Here is a 27,993-nt window from a genome sequence, read left to right on the forward strand (position 1 = left end):
ACAAAATCTATATCACATAAACCACGCTAAAGATAATCGTTGCTTTTGTATAAAGATGTTCAGGGTTGCTTTAAAGATCTGAGGTCTGATGACCCTCCTGCTCATTGCTCAATACTTCTTACATGTGTGAAATGGATGCAAGGCGCAGTCTGGTTGGGGTTACCTGTTCATACTGGCAGCGGAGAGCTGCGGTTGCTCTGCAGGCATGGATGGGTCTGAACATGCATGGTACTAAAAGCCTGAAACTCATAAATACTCATTCTCCATTCCAGAGGCACTGGTCTGAACCTGACTGCAGACAGCCAGCTGCCAGCTATGGGCCATGGTGCTGGCCTTGCTGCGCGCCTGTGCCGACTTCTGCCTACTTGATAGCAGAGTGAAGACAAAGAGGGCCAGGAACAAGAGGAGGAGACGAGGAGGTGAGCCTGCTAGCATGGTTCATCATGGTGATCTGCTCTACCAGATCCTCCACTCAGCGCTGGAGCCTGCAGGTTCTGCTCTGACTGTTGTGTTACACCTCAGTGTGCTTGTGCTATGCTTGACATTGGTTGGGGCTCTCAGAAATTGAGAGGGTTTTCTCTTTTGCAGTTGTTACCACGACAGAGAGGCATCCAGCATTTCTCTTCCGTCGATCTCAGGGTTATTAAGACTGATAAGCTTAAGTAGAGGATTGCATCTATCCCTTTTCCCAGTGTGGTTTAGGAGAAGCAAAAGGACAAATCGGGAAGCATTTCAGCACTTACCTCCTGTTTTAACAGAAATTGCTATATATTACAAGTGCCTTTGCATTTTTTATAGCACTTAAAAAAGCAAGTGTTGCTAATGTGGAAGTTGGCTTGTTCAGGGAAGCACAAAACCTGCAGCCATAAAAATCCCTCACTTGATGCCAAGCTATTGCATTTTCTAATGTCTGAAAGGCAAGCAATGCTAAAGGAGTCGCCCATGCTTTCTCCCAGCCTGCTTGCAATCACTATTACATATCCAAAGCATTCAGCTCAACTCCTTCCAGCTCCTAGTGGCTGGGGAGAACAAAAACACCAACACAGCATCTTGAAAAGTTTTGTTGTATTGTTGCCATGTGATACAGATGTTTCGGTAGCAGAAAAGGCCAAAGGCTGGCCTTTTGAATGCGAGTAGCAGAGTACTTCCACTTTCAGTAACAGTTCAAAAAAAAAAAAAAAAAAAGGCAGTGAGAGTATAAAGGAAAAGGATAACCAAGGCAGTGCCAAAATCCTGAAAGAATGATGATCCTGGAGCAATCTGCATCCCTCTGGAAACAAGGAAATGTGGTTTGTGGGGTTTGGCTTGTGAAAATGCTGTCCCAAGTCCCTGAGAGATAGTGGGGGTTGGGTAGTCATAGGGTTTCTCTCCTCTGTCTTCCTCTTATTATTACAAAACTTGTGGGAATTTGTCGTCTTAGAAAAAGCTGCTTCTCTGACTGGTTTGATGGAGTAGGTTCAGCAGTTATCAGTGGGATCTATTAGACATGCATAAGTGCACACACAAATACTCAGTATGGTCAAGTAAACTCTTTTCCTGTAGGAAACCAGGCTTAAAAATTGGCATCTCCAAGTGCTTAACTAAACATTCGGTTTTTAAGAGCTCTTCGCATTTCCTCTTCCCTCTTCACTTGGGTATTTGATGTGTTGGACTGTCAGAGAGACGTGGGAGGAAGACTAGCATTGGGTAAGGGATACTGGTTGTCTGTAAGGCTCTTGCCTTATCCCAGTTCATGTGATGGCTGGGAGGAGCAGCTTGGGCATGCCTAATGCGTATCATCCTCATCAAAATATCCTGGCCGTGGAAGGAAAACCGTATTTAACCAAGGAAGGGGTTGGACATGCTGGGTTTGTGGGGTGACAGCAGTGATTTGGCAGCAGCAGTTGGTGCCTTTCCTGACTGTAACCTACTTAAGGAGAAAGCTGAAATCTGTTACAGGAGCAAGCAGCCAGGAGTTGTTGGATGCTGATGGGAGAGAGGGAGTGTGATTCAGCCACCTGAAGGCATCTCCCTGCAGGAGAATTACCTTCCCTATAAAGCAGCAGGCTTTGCTCTTAAGTGTTATCAAGCTTAAATTGGGTTCCCTAGGTGACATCCTGGTAAGTGGATTTCCCAATTAAGCACATCCCGATTAAGTCGGATGTACTGTAATTACCAAGTGCTTAGCACTAGGAGCAAACTGGATCTGTTTGTGGCAGAAGGGCTGGATCGAAGCTCTTCCCCAGTCTGGAAGGGGTTGTAGCAAGGTGTTAAGTGTGAAGGTGGGCAGTCTGCGGATGGGATTTTGCAGCCACCCCCTCCTTGCCATTCAGCATGTTCCCTGCAGAAGGAAGATAGTGGATGAAGCCCTGGTGCCACAGCTTCAAACCCTGTGATGTAAGAGAAAACTCCTTTTGAGATTGTACTCCTGAGCATCCTGCTGGTGGGACCTGCTGGATGCAGACTTCTGCATGCTGTTTGCTTTCTCTGCCAGAGAAACTGCATGCTAGCAGTGATAACTGTGTGGAGAAATGGTGGCTCTGCCTGTGGAGGCAGAGGCTGTCGATGGCACTGCCAGCCAGCAGGCAGGCGTTACAACCCTCCAGAGCCAAATTCTCGTAGTGCACCAGCAGCCATAATTTTCCCCAGGATGACATGGGCAGGGGCAGAAGCCTGCCTGGATCCCTGAGGTGAGACCTTATGTTTTGCGGTGATGTAGTACATGACATTGATTGATCCTGACCTCAGCAGCCAGTTTGCGTTCCCACTTGTGTCCCCCGTGGAGGCCATGCTGCTCTTTGCCTGCACCACAGCAGCAGCTCAAACCCCTTGCCGATGCCTCCTCTCCTCCTGCTGTGCTGTCTGGCTGCGGCAGCCCCGCAATGCTCACAGCCCATGCCTTGAGCTGCCGAGCCAGAGATGCTCAGCACACGTGTGTGCAGCCTCTGTGCTGCTCTTCCACCCTGCTCCTCCATTCCATACCGCTGGTTTTGCAGTGCCACCCACTGGCAGTGGCTCCCCAGAAATCCTCTTCCGCAGCTGATGCTCCAAACGTGAAATATTAGAAGGATGGCTCTGATGGGCGTACTCCATAGAGCAGGTCCCATGTGGGTTGGCCCAGGCCATCTGGAAATGCTTTGGCATCCTTTCTGGTGTATCTCAGTGTCTCCTGAGCCCAAGCAGCAAGGTCGCTGGGTTTGCAGAGTGCCAGATATTAGCTCAGGCTGTGCTTAAGGACAATCGTACTGTTTCGCCCCAACAGTCCGACCAGCCCTGTGTCCTGTCTGCAGCATGGCAGGGCAGGCAGCAAGGTGGTTTCTCATCTCTGCTCCACTGGGCATGCCAAGCACAGGACTCAGTTTGTGTAGGAGACTGCATTCATGTTCTACCATGCAGGAGAAAATCCAAAGCCATGGCTTATACCAAATGCCCCACTGTACGTAAAGATCATGCATCCCCTTGGGGAGTGTGCTCCCAGCAATCAAGGGTTGGGGACTTCTGTGGGACAGGATGCTCTTGAGCCAGCATGGGTAAGAGTAGTCAGGCTGGTCTCCCTTAATGTGCCTTGTCCCTTTCTGACCCCATTTATACTATTTTCTCTATCGCAGCTTTAATACATGATGTGAGTCCAGTCTACAAGCAGGAGGAGAGACAGCAAAGGGATGGAAAAGATGCAGTTCTCGGTGTTTCTGTGAAGCAAGCTGCTCCTCACAAGCCAGATTTTTAACTGATGATGCCTCCCAGTAGGCAGTGAGTGCTTGTTTAAAATAAAGCTTGACAAATGGCATGTTGGGGGCGTCAGGTCCTAGAGCACTGTCTTCCAAAAACTATGAAAAAGGCACCAGAGGGGAGCCGGGTACAGCCTCCTAGATGACAGTAATTAAAGGTTTTTGCGCTCAGGCACTGGGAGCTGCTCCTCTTGCAAATTGGCATTGATTGGAGAGGAAGAGAATGATTAGATTGGAGGAGAGTGATGGGGGCGTCAGGAGAAAACACAGAGGTAAGTCTCAATCTGCCATCCTTTTTTTTTTTTTTCCCCACCTCCTCTCTCCCAGCCAGTGGGTGGAGGGAGCAGAGCTCCGGGGCTGGCTCTGCCTGACATGCTGGGGGAGTTGGAAGCTAAAGAGGGGCCACTCCGCTCTGATCCTGCCCTAGGGCATCACCCAGCATATGGGGCAAACGTCCCTGTTCTGAAAAGCTGTGCAGGCTGGGTGGCACCACAGTCCCCCATCCAGCGTGGCTACTGCAGAGCCGTCAATGAGGTTAACCCCTAACCTGAGTTATCCCCATACAAGGCTTTTTCCCCTATATAAGCCCGGGAGTTACACCTCTCTCCCCTATTTTAATTCTAAAGGTGACCTTGGTAGCTTGTTCAATTCAGGTTTTACCTTGTTAGTTATTTTAAAACCCTGTTTTTGATGAAGTTGCCTAGATGTATTGAAGTGGAGCTCAATGTCGAGCCCTCCAACAATACAAGCATTTCTTCCAGGGTGGCAGAAGGAGTTACAGAAATATGCTCCATTTTCCTACAGGTTTGTCTTTTCTACGACTGGTGAGCAGGAAAAACGTCCCCTCGGGCTGCCCCAGCTGGGTCCTTGTTGCGGTCCCTGCAAATGGACCCCAGATGGCTGGGACCTCCAAGCCAAGGAGCTGAGCCAAAACCAAACTGAGAGAGAGCCCCTGGCTGCTGAGTCTGGAGCATTAATGCTCAGGTAGGGTGGTGTAGCCTGAGTCACAACAGGATGCTGCATCTCTTTTGTCCCTTTGGGGAGTCTTTATTTCATGTCATGGGGTTAATTCAGGCTTTGAACATGCAGAGGGAGAATGCGAGCTGGGAAGGAAGGGGATAACCCTTCCGAGCTGTCCCCCGAGCTGTCCCTGCCATGTCCTGCCAGCCTGGTCTGCGCTGTGGGGTCACCACCAGTGAGGAATTTAAACATAATTCAAACAGCTGTAAAAACTACAGCACGGCCTCTCCTTATTCATCCATCCCAAAAGCAATGCCAGTCAGCCCACGCTCAGGGAAGCTGCTGGCCCAGTCTGCAACTGGATACCTTTGGGTCCAGTCCTGCAACCACTGAGATCAGTGGCCAAACTCCCCACGGACGGACAGGGAAGCAGGCCCTCTGCCCTACATTTGGTGCTCATTAATGTTTGGATGAGATAAGCAGCATGCTGCATCCAGTGCAGCACTGGTGTTTGTTGTAAGGCCGTAACCCTGCAGGGTTACCCTGAAATTTGAGGCAGCTTTTGAAAATGCAATTGGGATGAGGCAGGGCTGCACACCTCTGGCAGCAAAGCCCTGTTGAGTCGTGGTAAAATCTGTGTTTGAATCGAAACGGAAGAGCAGATGGACCGAGGCACGGTACCTGACAGAAGGGGGGAGATGCTCCAGCAGTTGCCACATCCCTAAATCCTCCCGGATCTTGCCCAGGGGAAGCTGCTTTCTGCAGGGATTGGGATAATTTGCTGACAGCTCCCGCCAGCAGTGGAGGCGGTTACTGTGTGAGCAGGGCTCGCAGCGCCGCTCGCTCAGTGCGGCATTTGCCACGTACCCAGGGCAGTGTACTGGGAGCTGTCGAGGTCAGCCCAAAAAACTGCATGAAGCCCGTGGGTTGTCTCCTGACTTTCACTGAGTTTTGCTTCAGGCCTCAGATGTCCTCCCAAAGCAAGCTGGCTCATGCAGCCATGCTCGGCAGCTTTGCAGCCAAGAGCAGTCAGAGGCACGGGCCAAAAGCACCTATAAGCTAAGTGACTCCCATAGCACCCGGGTTCAGTCCTGGCCCTGCTCAGGAGCATCATGGGCTCCTGCAGGAGCGCATCGTGGGCTGACCCATTCCTCCCCAATGAGAAATCCTCCCTGCTTCCTTCAGGCATCCCCATTTAAACTGCCCTGAGCCCATCCACATTTATGCCGGTCATTGGCATTAGCCCATTGCACATTGCATTTAGCACAGTAAAACCTCCAGCAAATGATATCTCAGTTCAGCATGCCCTGAATATCCTTAAAAATCCTCATGGCTGCCTGCAAGCCCTGTGCCGTCCCTTGGTTGTGAGCTGGGGGGGTCCTTTAACCCTCCCAGTGCCAACAGGCACCATCATGTCCCTGCCGCTTGTCTCTCCTGGGTATGCGCCAGTGTGACTCAACAGAAGATGATAGAGGTTGGGAAAAGGCCTGGAAGGGCTGGGATGTCGTTGCCATGGAAATCGCTCAGTGTCTCGAACAGCAAGAATGAGAGCAACTCCAAAAGTAATGATCTGTCACTTTGACGAAGAGGGAATTGGAGGGATTTGGTTAGGGGGAAGCCTTATGCTTCAAATAATACGTGTCCATATGCCACGTCGTCCCCAAAAGGGCTCTGTTGACAGCCCTGGGAAATAATCTGATGTGTTTTGGCCGGGGGTTTCCCCAGGGAGCACGGACACGGTTTCTGTGCAGCAGCTGAGCTGCACGGCTCCACGATCCCAGGATGAAAGGCACCAACTCAATGCAATATTCATTCACTCGTTCTTCCTCCCTTCATTCATTTATTCATCCATTCATCTGGTTCATTCACATTTCCCCAGCACTTTAATGAGCAGTGCTGAACCTCTGCAGTCCTGCAGAGCTGTCCCCTGGTGCACTGCCTCTGTGCTGCAGACGGCCATCTCAAAGCCCAGTGTTCGTTCATTTACAGGGCAAATCCTGGTGTGGCTGGAGCGTGGTCTGCAGTGTGTCCAGCTGTGCACTGGGGTCTTTAAATCCCTCTAAAATCCTGCTAGGTTTTGCTATTCCTGTGATTTCTCTTCACTCTGATTTACGTGTCATTCAGCTCGCATCTTCCTTGTGGCAGCCCGAGGAGGGGGATTACTTCCAAATAGCGAGCATGGGGTGATTTCTTTCTTTTCACTGTGGTCTTTTAGGAAGTGGAGAAGGATGCTTCAGGAGCATCTTCCCTCCTCAGCCATGTCTGAGCTCCCTGGGCAGCTGAGTTGGGATATAGTGACCACTGCAGAGGTCTCAGATGGCCATCAAACCAGATTGAAGACCACGGTCCTAACCAGGACCTGTCTTTTTTCCGGATTTATTCTCCACCCAGAGTCAACAGGGACTGGAGGCAGCTATTGCAGGGCTCTCCAGGGCAGGTTTTTTTCCAACCATATGCAGACATTTCTCTTGAAGAAAATAAAACGGATGCCGTCTGGGTAGAAATCAGGAAAGATTAAAAGGAGAAAACTAATTTTCCTGCCTATGATCTCACTCGTGGAAAATGATGCTTTTTCTGTGTGTGCTGCTGATCTGTCCTCTGCCTCTCTCCAAAGAGCTAAATGCATTTCTGAACCAAAGGAAGCAAAGAGAAAACATCCGTTCTTTGTATAATGAAGAAAGCTTTTTCTTTTGTTCCCTGCCTTTTATCAAGTATCTGCTATCTAACATTATTGTTACTCACAGGGTTATTACCTCTAAGTGGCTACTTCCACCAGCATGAGCTGCTTTATTGTCTGCTCAGAGCAATTACAGATCGAGATAATTCCTGCTGCACTGTTTTGTTGCGGAAGGATTTGCTGTGCTCCATGGCCGAGGTAACTTGAGGTGACTTGTGCTGCTGAGTTATCCATTGCGTTAATTAGCAGTGGGTGGCTGGTGCCCTGCTGGATTCTGGGACAGAAGATCAGCAGAGGCTAAACCTAGACATCTTTCAGTGTGAGAGGTGCAAGTATTAAAAGGAAAATTTGGTTTTAGCAGAGCAGAGCTGGGCTTGCATGTGTTTCTATGACTACATCATCTTTATTATTCTGTTGCCTGAAATGTTGGCCAACGTGACCCCCTCCAAGTGTGCAGGACCCCTTGTGTATGTGTGTGCAGGGCAGGACCCGCCCTGCTTGGAGCACTTGCTCCATTGCTGCCCATTGCCAACTTTTAGGAGGTCCTTTGGCTCCTTGTCCTGGGTTGTAAAGAGGCAGGGGTACAAAAATGGTTCCCAGTCCATGATGGCTTTCCCCTTGGGAACTGCCTGACCTTGCTGGTTGGAAAGGGAAAATGAGATTAAAGTATTTGTCTGAAGTTTGAATCCCAGACCGTTCCCCCTCCTGGGCCACGTGCATCTGCAGAGATCCGAGCTGCGGGGCCGCCAGAGGGAGGCTCACCCCCGGCAGGACTCCGCACCTGGCGTTGCGTTAGAGGGCTCAGCCTGTGGGCCATGAACATACCCGGTTCTTTGTATTGCTTTGATACTCGATCTGGTAGCAAAGTAATTTTTTTCCTTTTTTTTTTTCCCTTTAACCTCCTAGGAACCCAGCAGTGGTTACTGAGGAGTCCCTGCGCAGAAGAAGCTGGGCGACGCCAGGCAAGGCGTGGAGCTCCAGGTGGGGATGGTGAGGGGGTCCTGGGGGGGATGCTGCGTGGGTTTTGCAACCTAGCTACACAGCTTAGGAACAGCGTGTTATGCATTCCCTTATTAATAAATAAATACAAAAGTGTGACACTTAAAAGTGCTCGTGAAGGCCATGGCAAACACATTTTTCCCACAGTCAGTAACCTAGGGATTAGAAGGTGGTGGTTTTTATTTGTTTTTCATAGCACACAATGAGGATGGATTAGCATGAAACTGTAATGCTGTCACATGCTCTCAAAATCCTTCATACTGAGACCCCATCCAAGTTCAGCACACGTAGCAATGAGCTTTTCAAAAGAGTCATGATGATAATAAGTATTTTTCTCGCTGGCCCAGAAACCGTAACTGGCAGGGTAGAATTTCTAGGGTTGTATGGATGCATAAAACATCACAAAAAACAACATTGTTCAGTTTACTTGTTACTAAACTTGACTCTGCGTACCCACAGAAATGTGTAGGTGTCTGGACTGCACCTGACACATGAAGTCCTGCTGGTCCCATTGACCAGATCTCCCTTTGGGTTTGACACTAAGCCTGTACTTTGGGTTAGGTCAATATTTGTCCAAGTTTTGTTTCAAAGAGCATGGCTTTGTGCCTGCTTTGCTATTCATCTGAGCTCTTAGCTATCCTTTCTGCAAGAAATTGATGGCTGAGACTGATCTGAATGGACACAGAGACTTCACCCCTTTCTTACCACAGGTTGGACCCTGAGAAATGTTTTTTTTGGGGGGAAGGGAGTGGGAGACAGTAGAAAACTACCTATTCCCTGCTCTCCTCTGCTCCACCGTGTTGGCCTCTGGTTCAGCCAAGGATCTGAGCCACAGCAGCTTGCAGAAACGTTGGTGACAAGTCAGTTCTTTAACATACCAGGCACTGAAGCGATTCCCTGATGGTACCTCTCTCTCTTTTAGTAGGCTGATGGTAAATATGATACTTGGGGCTTGGCCAAGAGCCTTTGACAGGACTCAACAAAGTTTTGCTGCCAGCCTGGTGGGGACCCCACTGAGCCATGAGACCTTTTCAGAGCAAACCCTTCTTTGTGCACTTTGTACAAGCAGCATGCTGTGTTTGTGGCTAGAACTGGTCTTAAATTGTCTTGTCCCTTTACAGCCACAGCAAAAGTGGATGAAAAGCTCAGAAACTGGGACTGGAAATCCATCCTGACATTTCAAAGCAATCTTTCCTTGTTGGGCTGAGTTCCCAGAGCAAAGAGAAATGGTGGTCGTGAGTAGAACACATTTCCCTCAGCGTCACGGTGACCGCGTTTGGCTCCCGGAGGACAACCCTCCCTTGCCTCCAGGGGAGTGCAGAGAGCAGCAGCACCAGGTCGTATCTTGAGTCGTGATGCTGTCCCTCCTGCCGCCCCTTCCCATCAACTACATGAGACGAGCTCTCCTTTTATGCTCAAAAAATGGACTGGATCAAGGTTTTCACTGCTATTCCTGCCATTCCAGAGTGCATTAAGGTATGAGTCATCACTGCTAATTATCTCCATAAGCACCTCTGTGGCACAAATTATACCTCCCAGCCAGCTGCAGTGGGAAGTCGCTTCTGCCTGGTGTTTCTCAGCGTGACTTTGTGGAGCAGAAGGCAGGAACCCCGCATTGCCTGCTGGCACTGACTGCCAGCAGTGGTGGCCTCGAAGGAGATGATGGGAAGAGCTGGGTGCTCATCACCCTCTTCTGACCAAGCCCAACCAAAAGGAACAGAGTATGGAGCCCTAATCCTGGTGCCTGGTTGGTCATTTGAGTTCAGGATGACTTGGGAAACATGGAAGCCAAAGTCCTCCGGCTCCCCTAGAGTCTTAAGCAAATTTTCCTCTCCCCTTTTGGTGCACTCTTGATTTGCTCTGCAGCACAAATGCTTCCACCCAGCCTGGTTACTGCCCTTCACTCCTTCATCCTCTTTGCCTACTGTGAATAACACGGCAAGGGTGACTGCTGCAGTTGTGCTCACACATCTCAAGCAGGTGGAGCCAGAAAAGCTCTTGCATACTGTATCTGGGTGAAAACGTTAAAGATTTGATCAAAGTCAGCAAAAGTGTCCACCTGCCAGCTGTAACTGTGGGACCTGTGCTTCGAGGCAGTAACATAGGTTTGGACAAGCACCCTCACGGTGACATCCTGGTGATGGCAAGTGACTTGAGAGCACTCCATTGGATGGGAAGGTGGAGGAGGTCTCCAAGGACTTTTCCTACACAAAATTTGTGTCTTACATCCCTTTTCTCTCCCATATTTTCAGCCTTGGCCTGCCTCAGCATACTTCCCTTGCCTACCAGGACCCAATGGTATATGTAGGGATTTGCATTTTGTGAGGAAATACCTATTGAAATGTAGGATGATATTAACTCCATCTTCCTTGTGTTCCCCCATGTTCCCAAGCTCTGTTCACCATCCCCAACCCCTGAAACAGCTCCTCTGAAAGCAGATATGTCAGTCTTCGCTGCACAGGGAATATTTTAAGGCTCTGAAAACAAAGTTTATTATAGCAGAGCTGCCAAAAGTGTAACCACTGCCATGCTAAAATATCCTCTGCCTCCTACATTTGTAACGTGGGAGTCTTTTATATCCTCTTTACTGCTGCTGAACCATGCATTTGTCTTGGCAGCAGATGTATGCAGACTGGGGTCTATTTCAGTGTCATGCAAAAGAGCTCTTAGGCTAAAAGATGTATTACAGCTTACTGGAAGGCTTGAAATTAACTGTACGATGATGCTGCATGAAGATAAAGAACCAGCAATTTCATTGAATTGTGATTTTATCCAGATGGGCTGGAAGATTGAACAGCATTGCCATCTCCAAAGGTCTCCCTTTGCCAAATTAACTGTTGAGTTGAGTGAGAGCCATGAGGAAGAGACCTTGCTGAACCAATTTTGGGAAAAGATCTTCCTCCTTACCCGGTATGTCACAGGAGAAATACAGGTTTGGGGGATGGTTTTGTATTTTTTTTTTCATGCTTCACATCTGAGCTCTTGGCACAGCATCCCCTGCTTCTAATTGCACCTTATAACTGCAGTTTAATTCAAAACCCGCCAGGCTGGCACAATCGGAGCCAGTTTCTATTAAAGCGCCCGAGCAGACCGGCTGCCCCCCAGTCCCGACCCCTGCTGCAAGCTGCTGGATGCTGAAGTGTGACCCACAGTGGCACTGAGACACAGTAGCAGGAGAGGCAGCTTAAAAATGCTTTGGCCACTTACATGGTTGAAAAAGTTTAAAAAAAATAAAATTGCAAGATAAGGCAGAATCCCCTTTTTATTCCTCACTATAATATATTGGATAGGAATACAATTAGGAAGAAAACAGTGTCTGGGATGCGGTCTCGGCCACCACCATCCCATCCATTGCCACCCTCCGGCTGCCCCATCGCGTGTAGGGCAGGAGAGTACCTTGAGCAGAAATGCTGCTTCTGGCTCTGCTCTTTACTGCAGTCATTTTGAACACAGAATAAAGCAGGAAAATTGCACACAGTCAGGTGAACGCAGGGCAGGCTGGTGAGGCAGATGTACTTGAAAGCAGAATTACAGCTGCAAAAGGGAATAAATACATTTGCTAGCATTTCCTGCATTTTTAAATTGATCTTTTTGTGGGGCTTTGTTTTGTTTTCAGGGGGAGTGTTGTTTGCTTGGATGAAGCTATTGAGGACTTTTTCCATTAGCAGGATTTTTTTTTTTTCCTTTCATGTGTCAGCGAACCACACGCAAGCTCCAATCTCTGCTTTGTGGATCCTGAACTCCTGAAGTTGATTTTGCCACTTCAGTAATAAGGTGAATTACATGATGTGGTGGCAGAAGAAAGTGGTATGAGGAGCAGAGAAAAATATAGTCTCTCTGTACCAAGAGAGCCCCCAGAGCAGGGTTACCCCCCTGTCCTGAGTCCAGGCACCTGATGACCCAGCAGAAACCCAGGAGATCCTGGTTAAAATAAATTGAGTTAATTAATTGAGCAGCTGTGGCATGGATGCCCTTCATCTTAAGTGCCTCCCTCCAAGAAGAGAAGGTGCTGTTGAGCTTGTTTATTGGTAATGTTATTTCTCTAAAGCAATGGTTGTCACCTGTAGTGCCCTCTTGGCTCAGCACAGCTACTCTGGTGGCTCTGTGGTGGTTATTGCAGGTACCTGAGCTTCTGCTGGGATTTACGGGGGGCTTTTGGACATTGTGGCAGCGTTTTCTACATGTTGAGACTGGAGAGAAGGAAATACTCTGGGCAGTTTGTATGTTATTGTCATTGGAGAGCTGGCATTGCCTCCACTTCAGTGGGGCTGACAGTTGGGAGGGGAGGGTGGGCTCCATGCGCTTCAGATTCCACAAAAATGATGGAAACCTGAGATGGTGCTTTTCTTTTGTTATGTACAGCAGGTCAGGTTCTGGTCTGGAAGTCGCTGGGCTGTGGATCAGGTACATAGCTGAGGGAAATGCTGCTGGTTCATGGAAGGGTTTTTGGGGTGGGTTTTTTCAGCTAATCCATTCAGGCAAGTATAAGCCTTTACTTTCTTCACCATGACAGCATATGTTAAGCTAATAGTGGCTGGGTATTTCTCTGAGGCTGTAAAAATAAGCTCGTTCATCCTTTCTTTATATTTGTTGCGGGGAGAATGGAAAAAAAACACAACAAAGAAGAAAGCCCTGCTGAACTCCTGCTGCCTCTCCAGACTGAGCATACTCCCTCCCTCCCTCCCTCCCTCCCACTACCGCATTGCTGTCGTCTCCAGCAGCATCATGCAAATTGCAGGAGCAGGGCTGGGGGTTGAGTCCATGGCCGCGTTCCTATTGAGCCAGGGCTGCATCAGTTGCATCACCTGATCCAATGACAGCCCAAAATTTCAGAGCTCGTGGGCAGCCGCTGTAATCTTGGTGGCCAGATTTAGCAAAAAGCAGACCTCACCAAAAAATAAATAACCTCAGAAGAACTAGAATGAGGGCTAGCATGTTAACGGTATCTCTGCTTGAGAAGCTGCAGAAATTCCCTGTGCTCTTGGAACCTGGCTCTGTGTTTGCAATCCAAGCCTTAGACCCTCAGCAATAAGGCCTAGGAGGTATTGCAGGGCTGATGCTGAGATGCTGCTGTGTAATATAGGCGTGATGCATCTCTGCTGCCCTTTGAAGTCGACCAAGGAGGGGTTGCAAAAGCATCTCAGTGCAGGTGGGCTGCTCAAGAAAGTGAAATTCATGTTGTTTTTCAGCTTTGCAGAAGTCCCCTGTGATATCCAGGTGTTCTCTGGACACCTCGGCCGTGAGCTCTGCCTGCATTGCATTCTGCAGGAGATAGTGCTGGTGGGTTTGAAGTTTGTAGAGGAAAGGGAGGTTGTGGTGCATAAAATAAAGGCAAAAGCCTAGAGAATAAACGGTCTTGAGAGGGATTTGACTGGACTGGATCAGGATTAACCTTTTCCATACAGTGTATGTCCCCCTCTTCCTTCTGTGGATATTCCAAGATTTACCGAGAAAACACCAGCTCCCCTTGAGACTGTCTTGAAGGGCTTGAGATTTCAGACCTTGTCCCTACCCCACTTCTTTTCAGGTTTGAGGAGATGCTTTATTTTGGCTAATCCATGGGCATGTCGCAGTGGCTGTGCCGACAGTCAGGGCTGGCCACAGCAGCTTGGCCTGGACAGGGAGCCCAAAAGCAGGAATTGCACTGGAGGAGAACAAAGATTCGCGGGAATGGTTGAGGAAGGGGGTATGTGGAGTGAACATCCTTCCTCTCTCTCCAGCAGGTTTAGGACCTATTCTTTGATGTATTTTACTGGTCCAAAAAGCAGAGCAACCATCCGTCCTGCTGAATTCCTCCCACATTCTTGTGCTGCAGCGTGACTGGTGCAAATGCCAGCAGCTGGAAGACTGAAATAGCAGCTACCATTGCTTAGGCCCCACTGATTTGTCCTGTGGCTTTTCTATGCCCTTTAATCTCCAGTAACTAATCCCTCACTTCCTTGCGGTCTTTCTAATTCTGTGCCCTGTGCTGGTGCTTCCTGTAAACAGCGGGTCTGGTGGCCCATAATTGAGGCTTTTGCTGGCTGCGCAAAGGGCATGTGGCAGGGCTGTTCTTTAGGCTGGATGTGGCCATTTCAGAAGGCTGAATAATGGAAATGAGGAGCCTGGTTCTCCTCTTCATCCAGGCAGGAGAAGTCAGGACAAGCTGCGATGAGGCCAGTGAATAATTCAGGTGTAAAACCAGGACATAGAACGCCAGGTTCCATCACCCTGACCCAATACCTTATGCTTTCCGGTCTCCAGAAACCATGGATAGGCCAGTGCTTGAAAGCACAATTGGAGTGAAATAAGGTCTCTGTGGCACACGCTTGCACTGGTACTTGCTCTTCTCTGCAAGAGTCTCAACTTGAGCAGAAGCCATGAGCAGATCTTCCTCAACCCTTAATAACCACATCTCTGGTCTAAAACTTTGAATGGAGTCCTAAAATTAAGGGCAGAGCTGAAGGCCTGTGCTGATTGAAGGCTTCTCCTGGTGTTCTGCCCAGGGACCTGGTCCTTCGCACTCCTGTAGATATGAAGCCTCCAAATGCTCCGGTGTGTGCTCTGACAGCAAGGGAGGTGCAGAAGACATTTTCCGACCAAAACATCTTCAACTGTTTTTTTGGCTTCAAGTTGTCGAAAGATTTGGAGTATTAGATACCAATCCTCAAGCCTGAAAGTTAATTTTCTCCAAGTGAGTTCATGTTAAAGTGATGATGGATCAAACAGGTTTTCAGCTTTTCGTCTTATCTGAAATCTCCTCTGTCTGGGTTTCTGTTGCGTGATTCCTTACATGGATCCCTCCACAGATCTCTGAGCATCCACCAAACCACACCATTTCAAAGGTGTACATTGCAAAGCAAAGCCTGCTTTCAGTTCTGAAGGCACAGCGTCAAGTCCTGGTGCTTCACAAAGAGCCATGGCCAAGTGTGTACGGGGACAGTTGGCAGCAAATACGTGGTAGATTTGAGTTTTCCTGTGACGTGCCAATGCCCTGGTCGTATCTCTGTGTGGTGCCTGCATCCCGGCTGCCTGATGGGCTGAGACATGAGCGAGGGGTCTCCTTCCCTAGCACTGGGGTTGAACAGAAGCAGGCAGGAGGGCTGGTGTGAGGAAGCAGGTGAGGAGCTGGGTTTCTGGCTGCCCACGCAGCTCCAGCCTGACAAAACATTGGCAGGAGTGACCCCAGAGCATCCTGCGGTGATCAGATGGAGGAGGCGGTTCCCTTAATGCACGTTTTTCCAAACCACCTTTCCCTTGTGCTGCATTATCACAAGATTGAGCTGTTCCTGAAACATAGCCTGACATGAAGTCAGACTAAAGCAAAGCTCCTGCAAGCCATTAGGTGGTTGCCTGAGTCCTGCTGGAAGCATCACAAGTGTAGATGAAATTGCTCTGCATGTATTTACGCCCGCTCTCCCTGGCCTCAGGTTGACAGTGTGCCTCCACATCTCCATTCTTTCCAACAACAGGGATGCAAGCAAGCCTTGAGAGGGTCAGAAAAGCTTTGCCCAGCAGCAGCAGGAGTCTTTGAGACTCGATGCCAATAATCCTCGTCTGCAGTTGGTCCCTTTGGCTCCAGTCACTGCTGAGTTTGCTGGTGGATAAAACCACTGTGTTGGATCAAATCGATACTGAAGGAGACTTCACAAAAGTTAATAGCTAGTGGTCAAGAAGAGTTGCCAGACTCTTGCTTTCTCAGTAACTAATAAAAGTGCTTTTTAACACAATTAATGTCACGTCTTTCTAAAGACTGAAGGAAATTGGAATTGAGACGTTTCTATTTTGACAGACTCAGTGGAAAACTTCTGTTCAGACTGGTAGGAATGAAACCAATAAATTTCTGTAGAAACTTTCTGAATTCAGCCTTCAAGATAATAGATAGGCTGTTCTGACTGTGGATAAATAAGCTCTGTTTTTATAAGTGTTTAAAGACCTCCAGGATGACGAAGTGGAACATACTTCAAGTCTCCAAAGATGGGAAGTGGCTTCTGAGTCAAATGCCCTCCCATGCCAGGGCTCGTATTTTAGACTGAGATCACTCTTCTTTGATTTGTTGACAGCTTTTCTGTTGTGTTTTGAAGGAGGAAAAAAAAAAAGTGGGGGGGGGGGGGGAGGGGAGGAGAGAAACGTCCCAGGCTGAAAATAGCAGTGAAACATTCCCCAACTGGCAAACCTGCTCTTAAAGAAGGCTTCCCAGGGGACATAAAGCTCCAGCTGCAGCCCAGAAAACTGGCTCATCAAGCGATGAGTGAGGTGGAAAACCCAGTCTTGGGTGACAGCAGACCTCCCTGAGCATTGCTCATTTCTGGATGGTGGTGAAGCTGACACAGGGCACCTGAAGAGGGAAGGAAGGTGCCGTTCCCACCAGCAATGCTTAGAAGGTGGCTTCTCGAGGTGGGAAGGGTGGAAGCATCTTGCTGCCTTTTTGCCTCCCCATATTGTGAAGACCAACCCTACTTGCAGCCCCTGGCTGCTCTGGCCATCCCCAAAGCAGGTGGTGGAAAGGCCGGATCAGTGCCTTCTAGAAACAGTGTTCCCATTTATGCAAGCCTGGGGCCTAATCCTGCAAATAAAACCAAAATAGTCATAACCCACAGCAATGGATAGAGGGATCACGGAGCATTAGCATTGCAGCTCTGCTTGCTTCCTCCTCCTCCATCTCTGCCCACTGACGTGGTTCGTTAGATGTGTTGGGCAGAGGCCAGCAGCGTGTGCTTTATTTGAGCTGGGTGTAAAGTTCCCCTTCCTGGGGAAATTCACATAGATATTGTAGAGCACGGCTTGGTGGGCTCTGAATGGACGCGGGTGCCTGTGGTGACACGTGGCCAGAGAACCACCGTGACCTGGGGGACGCAAGTGGGGTGGCTTTGGTAGGTGTCAGAGGTTGTGTGAGCATGGCCCTGGCCAAGTGTGCCTGGTTTTGGTGCCTTGAGGTCGAACACCAGAGTGATTGGCAAGGTGTTGAGGAGCCAAGAAGAGGCACCAGAGTATTTCATGGGCTGGCCCAAGGAGCTCAGTCTCTGCTTTCCCAAAGAGAAAGGGAAGTAAGATTTGGTCATGGCTTGTGATGTACAAAAGTGATGGAAATGGGGGAGTAATGGGATTTTCAACTTAGTAGGCAAAGTCCTGCAAGATGCCTGGAAGTGGATACCAAATGAATCCAGCCTGTGAACAAAAAGCTCTATTATTTGGAAGTCATTAATCAGGGAAGTAACTCAGCAAGGCTTGTGCAGATCCTCCACTGCTGAGAATGCTTTGATCAAGACTCATTGTTGTTTCCTTTCCCCCAAAGCAGATGCTGTAAGGCAGGGTTGTGCTTGCCGCAGAGCCGAGGGGGAGCAGCAAAGGCTCTGGAGGAGGCTTTGACTCGTGTTCTAAAGATGGCCCAGGAGAGGAAAGGCACAGCAGCATCCATGTCACTCGGTGTGTGAGCTGCCCTGCACCTCCTCTGCTGCTTCAGAAGCACCTCCTGGTCTCTGGTCGCTACTGCTCAGGAGTGGGGGGGGGGGGGGGGGCTCTTTTTGAGCAGGGGAAAAAATATCTGCAAGTAGCAGGATCGCACTGATGCTGGCTGTAGGAAGCACGTGTTCCTGCTGCCAGAGACACCACAGTTGCTACAGCAACTGCAAAGCACAGAGATGAGCATCCTCCCTCTGCCAGCATCCATCCCCCAAAATAAGGCAGAGCAAGGAAGGTGCTGGGGTGTGAGAGGCAAGGGCCCACGGCTGCGCTGCACCAGTGCTCTGCTCCCATCCCACCGCAGATGCTACCCGTGCACACTCCATGCCCCTCGGTCCTGCTGAGCCTTCGGTTTCCAGGTCCATTCCCAGGTTTCCATTTCTTTCCCTACATCTGCAACCTACCCAGGCACCAGAGCAGCCCAGCCTGCCTTTTCCTCTCCCCACAGGGGTCCGCTGGGTCGGATGCTCAGCCCCCGGGGCTGTCAGGATGAGAATGTGATGCTGGGGATGCTGCAGGGAGCAGCGCAGCTGGTGGGGGAATGGGAGGCTCACACTGAGCTGTGTTTTGCAAGCGCCTGCCATCTCATCGCCGGTTAAATCGGGCTCTCCGTGGCTCCCAGCACTGCGCCATCCTGCTGCGGCAAAAGTGCCTGGCTTCCCCTGGTGCTGCTTGCATAAGTATTTAATGTCAGGAGGAAGAACTGCTTTGAGAAATGCTTCGGTGCTTGCATCCAAACAGAAGGTTGTTTCAGGTGGCCAGACCAGGCAGGCAGGCGTGAGCGCGCACACAAAAAAAAAACTTTAGCTGTATTTTTTTCAGAATTGTTCCTCTGTTGAAAAGGTAGAGGCATCATGATGAAGCATGATGGGTTAGGAGGGAAGTAAGGAGGTTTTGGGTGCCTGGAGGGAGGAGGGGCGGCTGGGTTCTGTCCCACATACTCTTCCCCACCTCCATGCAACTGTCACCTGCTCTCTTACAGTAAAATGCTTTAAAGAGGTGCCAGGTTTGGAGCTTTAGTGGAAAATACCTGAAGACTGCCTGTCCCCAGACCTCAGCTGGGCACTCTGTCCTACCCCCAGCCCTGGATGCATCAGGTGTGTTCTGCAAATGGAAATTCAAAGGCATCCACCTGCCAGAGGCTTCCCGGAGATCTATTGCGGTTCCTCACAAAGCGGTTTGAAAAGCCTGGATAAAATTGCAGTGGGAGCAAATGTGTTAGTCGCAGCCAAAGCATGCATCAGGCCATCCTTAACACTGTTGGCAGCTTGAGATGGGGCTGACCCAGAAGGGGAGGGTTGGTCCCCCTCCCAGGGCTCCCAGCTCAGGTGCTCTGGTGGGTGGAGCGAGCCCACATCCTCGCAGGTGTCCCACTGTCACTGTGGGGCAGCAGCTGTCCTGTTGAAACTGGGGGCTTTACGCACCCTTTCCAGAAGGCGTTGGGCACAAGTGCTATTTAGTCATTACTGATGCTGACACCAAGCACAGCACCACTGTGGTCCGCATGGGGCTGGGGGTACAAAGAAACAGATTCAAAACCATTCAAAGTGTCATGAAAATGTAGGTTTTAGCAGTGGGAATGCTGAATTCTGCAACAAGTGTTTGCAAACCCCAGCCCCTTCCCATACAGCCGTAGTGCAATTAAGTTTTCAGATTAATTATGTGCAAAGGAGGGTGTCAGTCACTCCTCAGCGCTGACTTGGTACAAGGGCAGTGCTATTGGTCTGTTCAATAATTTATGTGCTTAATATCAGAGGGCAGCACTGGGGGGAAGGTCCTGTTGCTGCAGGCCAGGAGATTAAGCATCCTTCCAACAGAGACGGTCTGATTGCAGTGAGCCCTTACGGCATTCACGAAGCACACTGAGATGCATTGGTTTTGATGGGGATGTGATCTCTTAATTACCACACCCTGCTGAAGAGATCCCAGTACAAAACCTCCGTTTACACTCAAGCAGCAGATGCTGCACCTGAAAATCAAGCAGCTGATGCATCTAAAGGCAGGAAAAGAAACGACACAAGGGATGCTTGGTGCTGCAGAGGTGAGGATTGCCTTGCTGCTGAACAAAACGTGCACGTATCTCTGCTCAGCATCCCAGAAAAGCCAAGATGGAACTGGAGCAATCCAGCCAAAGGACAGCAGGGAGGTGTAGGGAGTGCTGATTTGCAGAAATCAGGACCTGAGTTCCCATCCTATTGGTTTCTGTGCATCAGATAGCCAAGATATGGACAGTATTGGCTGTTCCCTACAAAAAAAAAAAATATTAAACTTGAGCAAGGAAATGCTTTTGCTGCTAGAAACTGGGAAAGTACCAAAGGAGAGGCTTCTTTTGACTCTTTTCCTAAATACTTGCTCCCGGCAGGATCAAAGGTGGCATCCAAGGGCAGCCAGGTCATCACCTTGCCCAGGCAGCTGTTTTCAAAGAGCTTTTAAAGAGCTGTGCAGCTGTAAATCCTGCAAGGGATGGCCCAAGGGGTGATCTGAAGCTGGCTGCAGGTCACCTGCCTGCCTTCATATCATCTGTGTTTATGGAGAAAATGCTCAAAGCCACCAGCCAGGGATGACGGTCATCCCAACCCCTTCCTGTGGCGGTCGCCTTCTCGGGGCACAAGAGAACAACCAAAACTTGGAATGAAAAGAACGCCCCGTGTCATCTGCCCATCTCCAGCAGTGCTGGTGAAAGGGTTGAAAAAACGGCCTGGAGAAAGTCCAGGAAAGTGCCAAGCCCACATCCTAGAGCCCCTTTCGCCATCCCACTACATTCGTTCTGCAGAAAAGAAGGGATGTGCTGCACTCACTGCATGTCAGCGTCACTTGATCTTTATTTTAATGGACATTTCATCTATTTCAGAGCTGTGCACAGCCCCAGTGAAGTCCAGGACAGAAGGCAGACACCTGTAGGGCTGTGCTTACCTGAACATCTTAATTTTATGTATTTTTATGGCACGGAGTCACTGTCCTTGCCTGGCATGACCCTGGGAAAGTGCTCTGCAGTGGCTTCTCCCAGGGAAGCAGAGTAGTGGCTTTGGTAAAGCACTGGTGTTTCAGAGCAGCAGCCCCAGATGTGATTGCGGTCCCTCTGCCTTTAGCATGCCCGCTGTGGGTAGGGAACAGCAGAGAAGGGCATGGGCCGTGCTCAGAGCCGGGTTTGCAGGATGATGCTGGACACAGCGCAGTACTGGAAGAGTTACAGGTGTGAATTAACCCTCTCGGCAGCTTTGCTTCCCTTGGTCTGCACACTGTACAGCCCCGTTGTACAGAATACCAAGCCCTTCAGCTTGATTTTAGCAGCCCCGGCATTGTGTTTTTGCCTCAAGTGAAGGCTCCTCAAGTGATTTAAGTCCTCCCTGTCACTGGTGATAAAAAGCTGTAGGGTTAAGAGAGATCTTCCTCTTTTTTTTTTTCTTTTTTTTTTTTTAAATCCTCCTGCTTAGTTTGCAGCTGGAAAAGAAGGGGTGTTTTCGAGCTACTAACAACTTGGTAAAATGGGCTAATAAAAAAATGGGCTGAGAGTACAGCGTGCTTTATCGGAGCTGATGCCTGACCTCACGCTGCTACAGAAGTAGCTCAGCGGCACACACAAGCACCTCTTGCTGCATCGGCTTTTGTTTCCACATGCTCAGCAGCAGCAGTGAGCAGAAGTGCCAAAGTGAGCTGGGACAACTTAGATATTTAACATGTAAGCAGGAACAGCGATATCCCAGCCCAGACACATCCTTTGAACCTCCTGTGCTGCGGCCAGACAGCCATCCCACAGGTGACGGGCTGTGCTGCCTGCAGTGAAACCCCCTGGCACATGCACCAGCGAAGGGGTTGCAGCCTGGAGGAGATGTGACTGGTTATATTTCTATGTGAAAATACATTTCTATCCATGCAGGGCTCAGGACGTGCAGCCCTCTTTATTTGCTTTATTGTTTGATGCCTCCTGTCTCAAAGAGGGGCAGCAGGGGCTAGAAGTGGGGCTGGGGGTCCCATCCTGCCCCTGCCTTCAAGCAGCACCCTGCCTGGCTTTGAAGGGTTTTCAAAAAAAAAAAAAAAAAAAAAACAAAAAACAACAACAACAAAAAAAACAACCTCCAATCCAGCAGTTAAATCAGTGTCTCAGCCCTGCTCAGAGGATGTGCAGGATCAGGCCTTGCTTATCTCCTTCCCCCTCCCCAGTCCTGCCTTCACGCTAACCTACTTTCTTGCTTTGTGGAAAGAACATCTTGGATTATGGTGCTGCAAATGAAAGGATTCAGTCATTGCATCAGGCGAGTCGCAGGTAAGCACAGGGTTTAATGTCAACTTGTTGGCAGCTTCTTTATTCCTTTTTTTTTTTTTTTTATTCCTCCTTTGCAGAAACAAGCCGTCTTTGTGTGGAAGTTCATTTTCCTTTTTAGCCAGGGCATTTCTCAACGTGGCTTTCCAATAATCCTTGTGGTGCAGATAAAGCAGAGCCAAAGCAGATCTCTTTCACTGTTCCTGCAGAGTGCCCCAATCCCATCCAGAACTGGGGTGCAGCTCACGGGAGGGCTGTCCCCTCTGTCCCAGCCCCTGCCTCCAGGCGGAAGGACAGAAGTTGTGCCCAGGTGGTGGAGCTGAAATCCTGAGATGAAACGCAATCTTGCTGTAACTCCTTCCAGTGTTGGGCTTTGTTTGCATTAAGGTGCAGGCATCAACACCCTAGACCCCTAGGGTTAATAATAAGGGGAGAAATGAATACAGACATGAGCTCAGCATCTCTTTATGTCAGCCGGTTCCTCCCAGCCACCTCCACCTGCCTCCCCGGAGCAGCCACCAACCTGCTTCCAGCGTGGCACAGCATCTTGGTGGCGCTGTTCATCTCCTGACAGCTTTCCAGCCCCAGCTTCCAGCCCCGGCAGCACCTCCACCCTCGCAGACTGCCCTCTCCACTTCGCAGGAACTGCAGGCTCCGTTTTTGCAATCGCAGTGCTCGTCCGGTCTTTGTGGGGTCATCCAGCCACATCTGCAGTGGGATGGGGCTGGCACAGAGGAAGATCTGCTTTTAAATCGCTAAGCTCCCCCCAAATCCAGCATCATCATTCAAATGCCAAAAAATATACAATATAAAATAAAAAAATAAGAGACTACCATACAGTCATCAGTCCTTTATTGCCATGTCGATATAGTTCAGATGCAAGTCCTGCAAATGGAGAAGACCTAATTTATGTGCACCTTTGGGTTAACTGAAGTTCAGGGCGTTCTCCAGGCAGGTTGGTGAAGGTCCATGTAAAGTAACTTCCCTCCCCAGCTGGCCAACATGAACGTCCCAGTGCCTCCAACACCAGCACACGAGGATGCGGCATCCTGTGCATGGGCTGGCCTTGCTGCCAGGCGCTGAAGCAGCTCCTGCACTGGCTCCATCAGGCTCCCTGGGCTTCACAGCACCGTGCCAAAAATCCCTCCCCATCCCCACCATATCCAAGAGAAGAGGGGAAGCCTTCCTTCTTCCACCAAGAAGGAATTTATCTGCACCAGGGGATGCTCCTTCTGTGACGAACACAAGGAACCAAGTTCTTCTCCAAGGAAACATGGTTCTCCCCAGCCCTGCATGAGGTCTCCAGCAATGAGCCCAGCCAGAAGAAGTATCCAGGGTGTAGGCAAGAGGAAACGCAATGCTACTCCTTCTGGCAGCTTGGCTGGCTCCTGGTGTGTCTCAGGCTGAGTGACCATGACGTGGGCCGCCAGCATGGACTGTCCTCCCAAGGAAGGTGCGGAGGTGGAAGGATGGAAAAGGGTTGTGAGCAGTGGCAGCTCTGGGGGGAGCAGAGGAGGTGGCAGGCCCGGTGGGAAGCTCGTTTTGGATCATGCTTACCCGTGACCGTCTTCCTCATCCAAAGCAAATGCAATGAAAATATTGCTGGGGGGGGGGGGGGGTTTAGCAGAATAAAATAAATGCAGTTCCCAGCCTCTCCCAGTGCCCCTCTTCTCCTAACTGAGCCAACCCCGTGGAGCACACAAGCCTGGGCTGTTCCCATGTCCCTGCCATCAGCACTTGCAGGGCAGCACCACTAGCTCCCAACCCCCTTAGGGACACTTCTACTCCAGAAATCCCCCCTTCTCGTGAAACCCCAGCCTGATGATTGCCACCAGTTGTCACCATTTTGTCTCATCTTTTTAGGAGCAGCTCCCCCAGGCACTGGGGATGCTGGGGACGTCGTGTTTGCTGGCCCAATGAGGGTCAGGTTTGAGGAGAGCCAGACTGCAGGCTGGCTGGCATTTTCAACAAGCAAAATAATTTTTTACGACCTCCTTCATGTCTTTAAGAAAATTATAATGGATGTCAGAGCAAAAAAGCCACAGTCGGGTAGGATTGGGAAGTTTCTGCATGTCCTGCTGTTATTTGCTGGAGATGTTCCTTCTCCCTGAGTGGGATCGGTGCTCCCTCTTTGAGCCCAAAGTGGCATCTGTTAGGCTCAGGCTCCCTCTAGTGCCTCTATGTCCTGGTGTCCCCGCTTCTCCAGGTGGCTTCTCCAGGGCCTTTTGCCCCTGGGGACCGTCCTTCGTCCCTACTCCCCTCCAGCATTGCTGGTGTGGGCTTACACCACAGCCAAGCACCGTTTGCCTTCTCCCCCTTCCCAGTAGCTCAGCAGTTTTTAGGAAGGCTCCAAAGCCCATGTCAAGCAAAGTCCTCTGGGCTCCTTCCAGCCAGCACCTGACCAGAACGTGGATGTGTTGGCACTAAGGGCACCCCATGTTCTGCCTGCCTTTCACCATGGGCTGGGGCAGAACCAGGAAATGCTGGGAGAAGTTTCTCCCATGCCCATCTTCCATAAATATCAGGACACCACCAAAATGCCATGTCAGACGTCAACAAAGTCCTGCCCACCTCTCTTTTCAGGTGGTTTCTCAGAAAGCAGCAATGCTTTTCTGATCTATACCCATGGGCATCAGCGCAAAAGCCACATCAAACCCAACAGGGATGAATTGTGTAATGTGAGGGCATCAACGGAGAGGACACTGTTGTCAGAGACACTTTGAGATTTTTGTTTTAACTTACGATTTTTATTTTTTTTTTTCAGAATTATTTTGCAGCAGTAATAATTACCACCTTTTTTAATGAGTGCAGCTCTTGTAATGGATGACACGCAGGATAACATGCACTAATTATGTCTCTAATCTCTAAAAGCATGGTTGAAGATTTCAAACCAGCTGATCGGTCTTGGTGAGGCTGTAATTGGAGACACAGCAGCTCATTAGAGCTTGGGAGAGACTCAAGGGGTCACAACCGCCCAACAGTGCATGATGGGCTTGATCCTGCCCTGGATCATCCTTTCCTTTTTGGTATTCTGCCCTGGGTCATCTTTTCTTTTTTGGTATTCTGCATTTGCTTACAGTGTGTTATAAACAACCCTGAAGGTACCATGCTCAAACCCATAAAGGGACTGCAGCGCCACAGTTTTATTTTACTTGAAAGAGGATTGCTGAGACTGTAAAATAAAAACTTCTGTTTCTTCCTGGTAAGGAAAGCTCAGAAATGAGTGAAAAAGGTCAAGAGTTTTCTTAATCCAGTGGCCACGGTAAGGGCAGGGTGCCTGCTTCTGCCTTCTGCAACGCAGTGGGGGCAAATGTTTTTCTAGGATTCGCTTTTGTCAGCCGCCAAGCTCCTCTTGTTGGGTTGTGAGGGGAAGTTTGCACATGGAGAAGGATTTGGGGAGCAGCTTGCCCGAGCTGTCCAGCTGCACCGTGCCTGCAGCAGTGCTGTTTCCATCTATTTGTACACCGTGTGCCCGCAGCAGCTGCCCGGAGGGAACTAACACAGCTAAAAACATGCAACTTAGATTTCGCTGGAAATAAGTACTGAAATTAAATTGTGTTAGCTTCCTTTTTCCTGACTGGTTTCATTTCAGCCTGGCCACTTTCCGCATCTGTCACGGGTAACTTATTTTTCCCCTGTTTTTATGACAGGACGAGGCGACGAGCTGGAGGGATGGCAGGGCGGCCAGGGGCTGTTTTCTTCCTTCCACCCCGGCTATCTGAAGCAATTTCAGCGGGGAACGTCTTGTCGGGGGCCATGTTGCGGGGGGGGCACCGTGCTGCTCCGCAGGGGCCGGGGCCGGGGGCGGCTTTAGGGCGGAACCAAGCTGCGGGCGGTGCGTGTTGCGCACCGGAGCGTGTCGTGGTTCCGGTGCGGGCGGCCGCCATTTCCCAGCAGCCCCGGCGCCGGGCCTTTCTCTTCCGGTGCGGCGGTAGCGGCTGCGTTTGGGTGAGTGTCGCGATCGGTCGCGATCCGCCTCCATCCGCCTCCATCCGCGGCCCGCGATCGGCGCGGCGGGCTGGGAGGGGAGGCGGGGAGCCGCGCGAGCCGATCCGAGCCCCGTGTCCGTGTCCGTGTCCCGCAGGTGCAGCCATGGCCAAGTCCAAGAACCACACCACGCACAACCAGTGTGAGTCGGGGCCGGGGGGCGGGGGGGCGCGGGGCCGGGCACGGCCCTGTCAGCGAGGCTCCTGCTGGGGCCGCTCGGGGGCTGAGGTGTGTGCGGGGGCAGCTCCCCTCGCGTTCTGGTAAGGAGCGGCCCCAAATCCGTGGGTGTGGGGCTGCAGTGCCAAGGGGGGAGAGGTGCTGCCCTCGTCTGAACCTAGCCAGGGTGCGAAGGGTTGGGTGACTTGTAGTTTTGGTGGAGATTTAAAAGGAGGCTGGTGCAGCTGTTTAACTGTGGTTGGAGTTTTAATTTGAGTCGTTTCCTTGTCTTCCGCGTAGCCCGCAAGTGGCACAGGAATGGCATCAAGAAACCCAGGTCCCATAGATACGAGTCTCTCAAAGGGGTGAGTATGTCTGTTAATGTTTTTGGGCTGATCGTTCGCGTGATAAAATCCAGCCTTGGTGTTTCTTTGATTGTCAGCTTTTTAGCAGATGGGGGCTTGTGTTTTGGAGGGTCAGAACCACTGAGGGTCTCTCATCGCGTGCTCACCTTGCTGGCAGCGGTGATAGTTCTAACCCGTGTGAAATCCACATTGCACGTCTACAAAAACTAATTTTGAGTTGCTGGTAAATTTTGTCTCTGTCGCACATCAGTTGTTTCACTGCTCTTTTCTGCTTTGATTCCTGCTGTGTCTCCTCTGTACCCTCCAGCGTTGTTTCAGTGGCTGTACTAACACACAGAAGCTCATTCAGAAAGTGAGAGGAGTTGGCTTTTCTGGATGGTGCACATGGAAATGGCAAAACCCTGCTTTTTTTGAGGTTATACACATGGTACACCACTGTCTTTCTCCACCTTTGAAAGGGACAGAAAAAGCAGGATGTTCTGGCTTTGGAGGGGGCTGTGGTTCCGTTTGCCTTGTAGATGTGATGATTGGCTTTTCAGAAGTGATGTAAAAGCTTGTCTTTTGCCTGGCTCAGTGAGGTCTCAGCACCCTGAAAACAGCTGGGCTATTTCTGAGTGTGTCCTCTCACCAAGAGCGTGTGACTTGAGATGGCAAAAATCCTGTGTGGACCAGGTGAAATGCTGCTTTCAGCAAAGTAACGGATGTTTCTCAGTGGGACGCTGACATTTCTGAGAATTGCTCCTAGCCATGAAAGGATATGTTGTGAGCCACTAGTGGACAAAAAAATAAGGAGCAGCTCTCCTCCATGGTGGTATATTTTTCCTTTAATATAAAAAAGAAGGGCCCAAGGAAATGGTGTTGATCTTTGCCAAAGGATTGCATGTATGTATGCTCACCTGGCAAGATTTGTTTGTGATGCTTTTGATTAAGAATGTATCATGACACAGAAATGAAGTTTGTCTCGTTTACATTTTTACTCAATTTATCCTGTTCTTTCTATATTGCTGGGGCTTGGGATTCTTCTTTGTTTAGAAATGAAGGAAAATATTTCCTTTAAAGGACGACTATACTTGGTTAAAAGAATTCTGTTGAAATAAGAAAACCAAATGAGAAAACTTACTTGAATTAATTGCAGCTAGCATTCGGAAATCACTGAAGCATAATGGAAACATGTTTTTACTTGCGTCTTTTCTACAGCGTGTCTTATCTTTTTCGTTCGTTTTTACAGGTTGATCCCAAGTTTCTGAGGAACATGAGATTCGCAAAGAAGCACAACAAGAAGGGGCTGAAGAAGATGCAGGCCAACAATGCCAAGCAGGCAGCTCTCCAGAAAAAGGACTGACGTGGTTTAAGACAAAGAACCAGTTTTCCTGTTGTCATGTGTTAAAACATTTTGTACAAATAAAATTGGACATAACTAAGTCTTCACCTCCTGAATTT

General features: G+C 49.8%; 1 protein-coding gene across 2 annotated transcripts; it reads left to right on the forward strand.

Annotated features, from left to right (window-relative positions):
* Positions 1–277: 277 nt before the first annotated feature.
* RPL29 (ribosomal protein L29) lies at positions 278–27,971 on the forward strand. 2 transcript variants are annotated; one of them, XM_040569242.1, is made up of 7 exons: positions 278–419; positions 3,588–3,979; positions 4,512–4,691; positions 8,251–8,325; positions 9,465–26,174; positions 26,489–26,553; positions 27,782–27,971. In XM_040569242.1, exons 5-7 carry the CDS (start codon positions 25,718–25,720, stop codon positions 27,893–27,895), a joined length of 636 nt encoding a protein of 211 aa, XP_040425176.1. In that variant the 5' UTR covers positions 278–419; positions 3,588–3,979; positions 4,512–4,691; positions 8,251–8,325; positions 9,465–25,717; the 3' UTR covers positions 27,896–27,971. The 2 variants fall into 2 exon arrangements, with proteins under 2 accessions (XP_040425176.1, XP_040425175.1); XM_040569241.1 differs by lacking the exons at positions 278–419; positions 3,588–3,979; positions 4,512–4,691; positions 8,251–8,325 and having other exon boundaries at positions 25,850–25,993; positions 26,130–26,174.
* The last annotated feature ends 22 nt before the right edge of the window (positions 27,972–27,993 follow it).

The sequence above is a fragment of the Cygnus olor genome, chromosome 10 (genome assembly GCF_009769625.2).
Source record: "Cygnus olor isolate bCygOlo1 chromosome 10, bCygOlo1.pri.v2, whole genome shotgun sequence".
NCBI lineage: Eukaryota > Metazoa > Chordata > Aves > Anseriformes > Anatidae > Cygnus > Cygnus olor.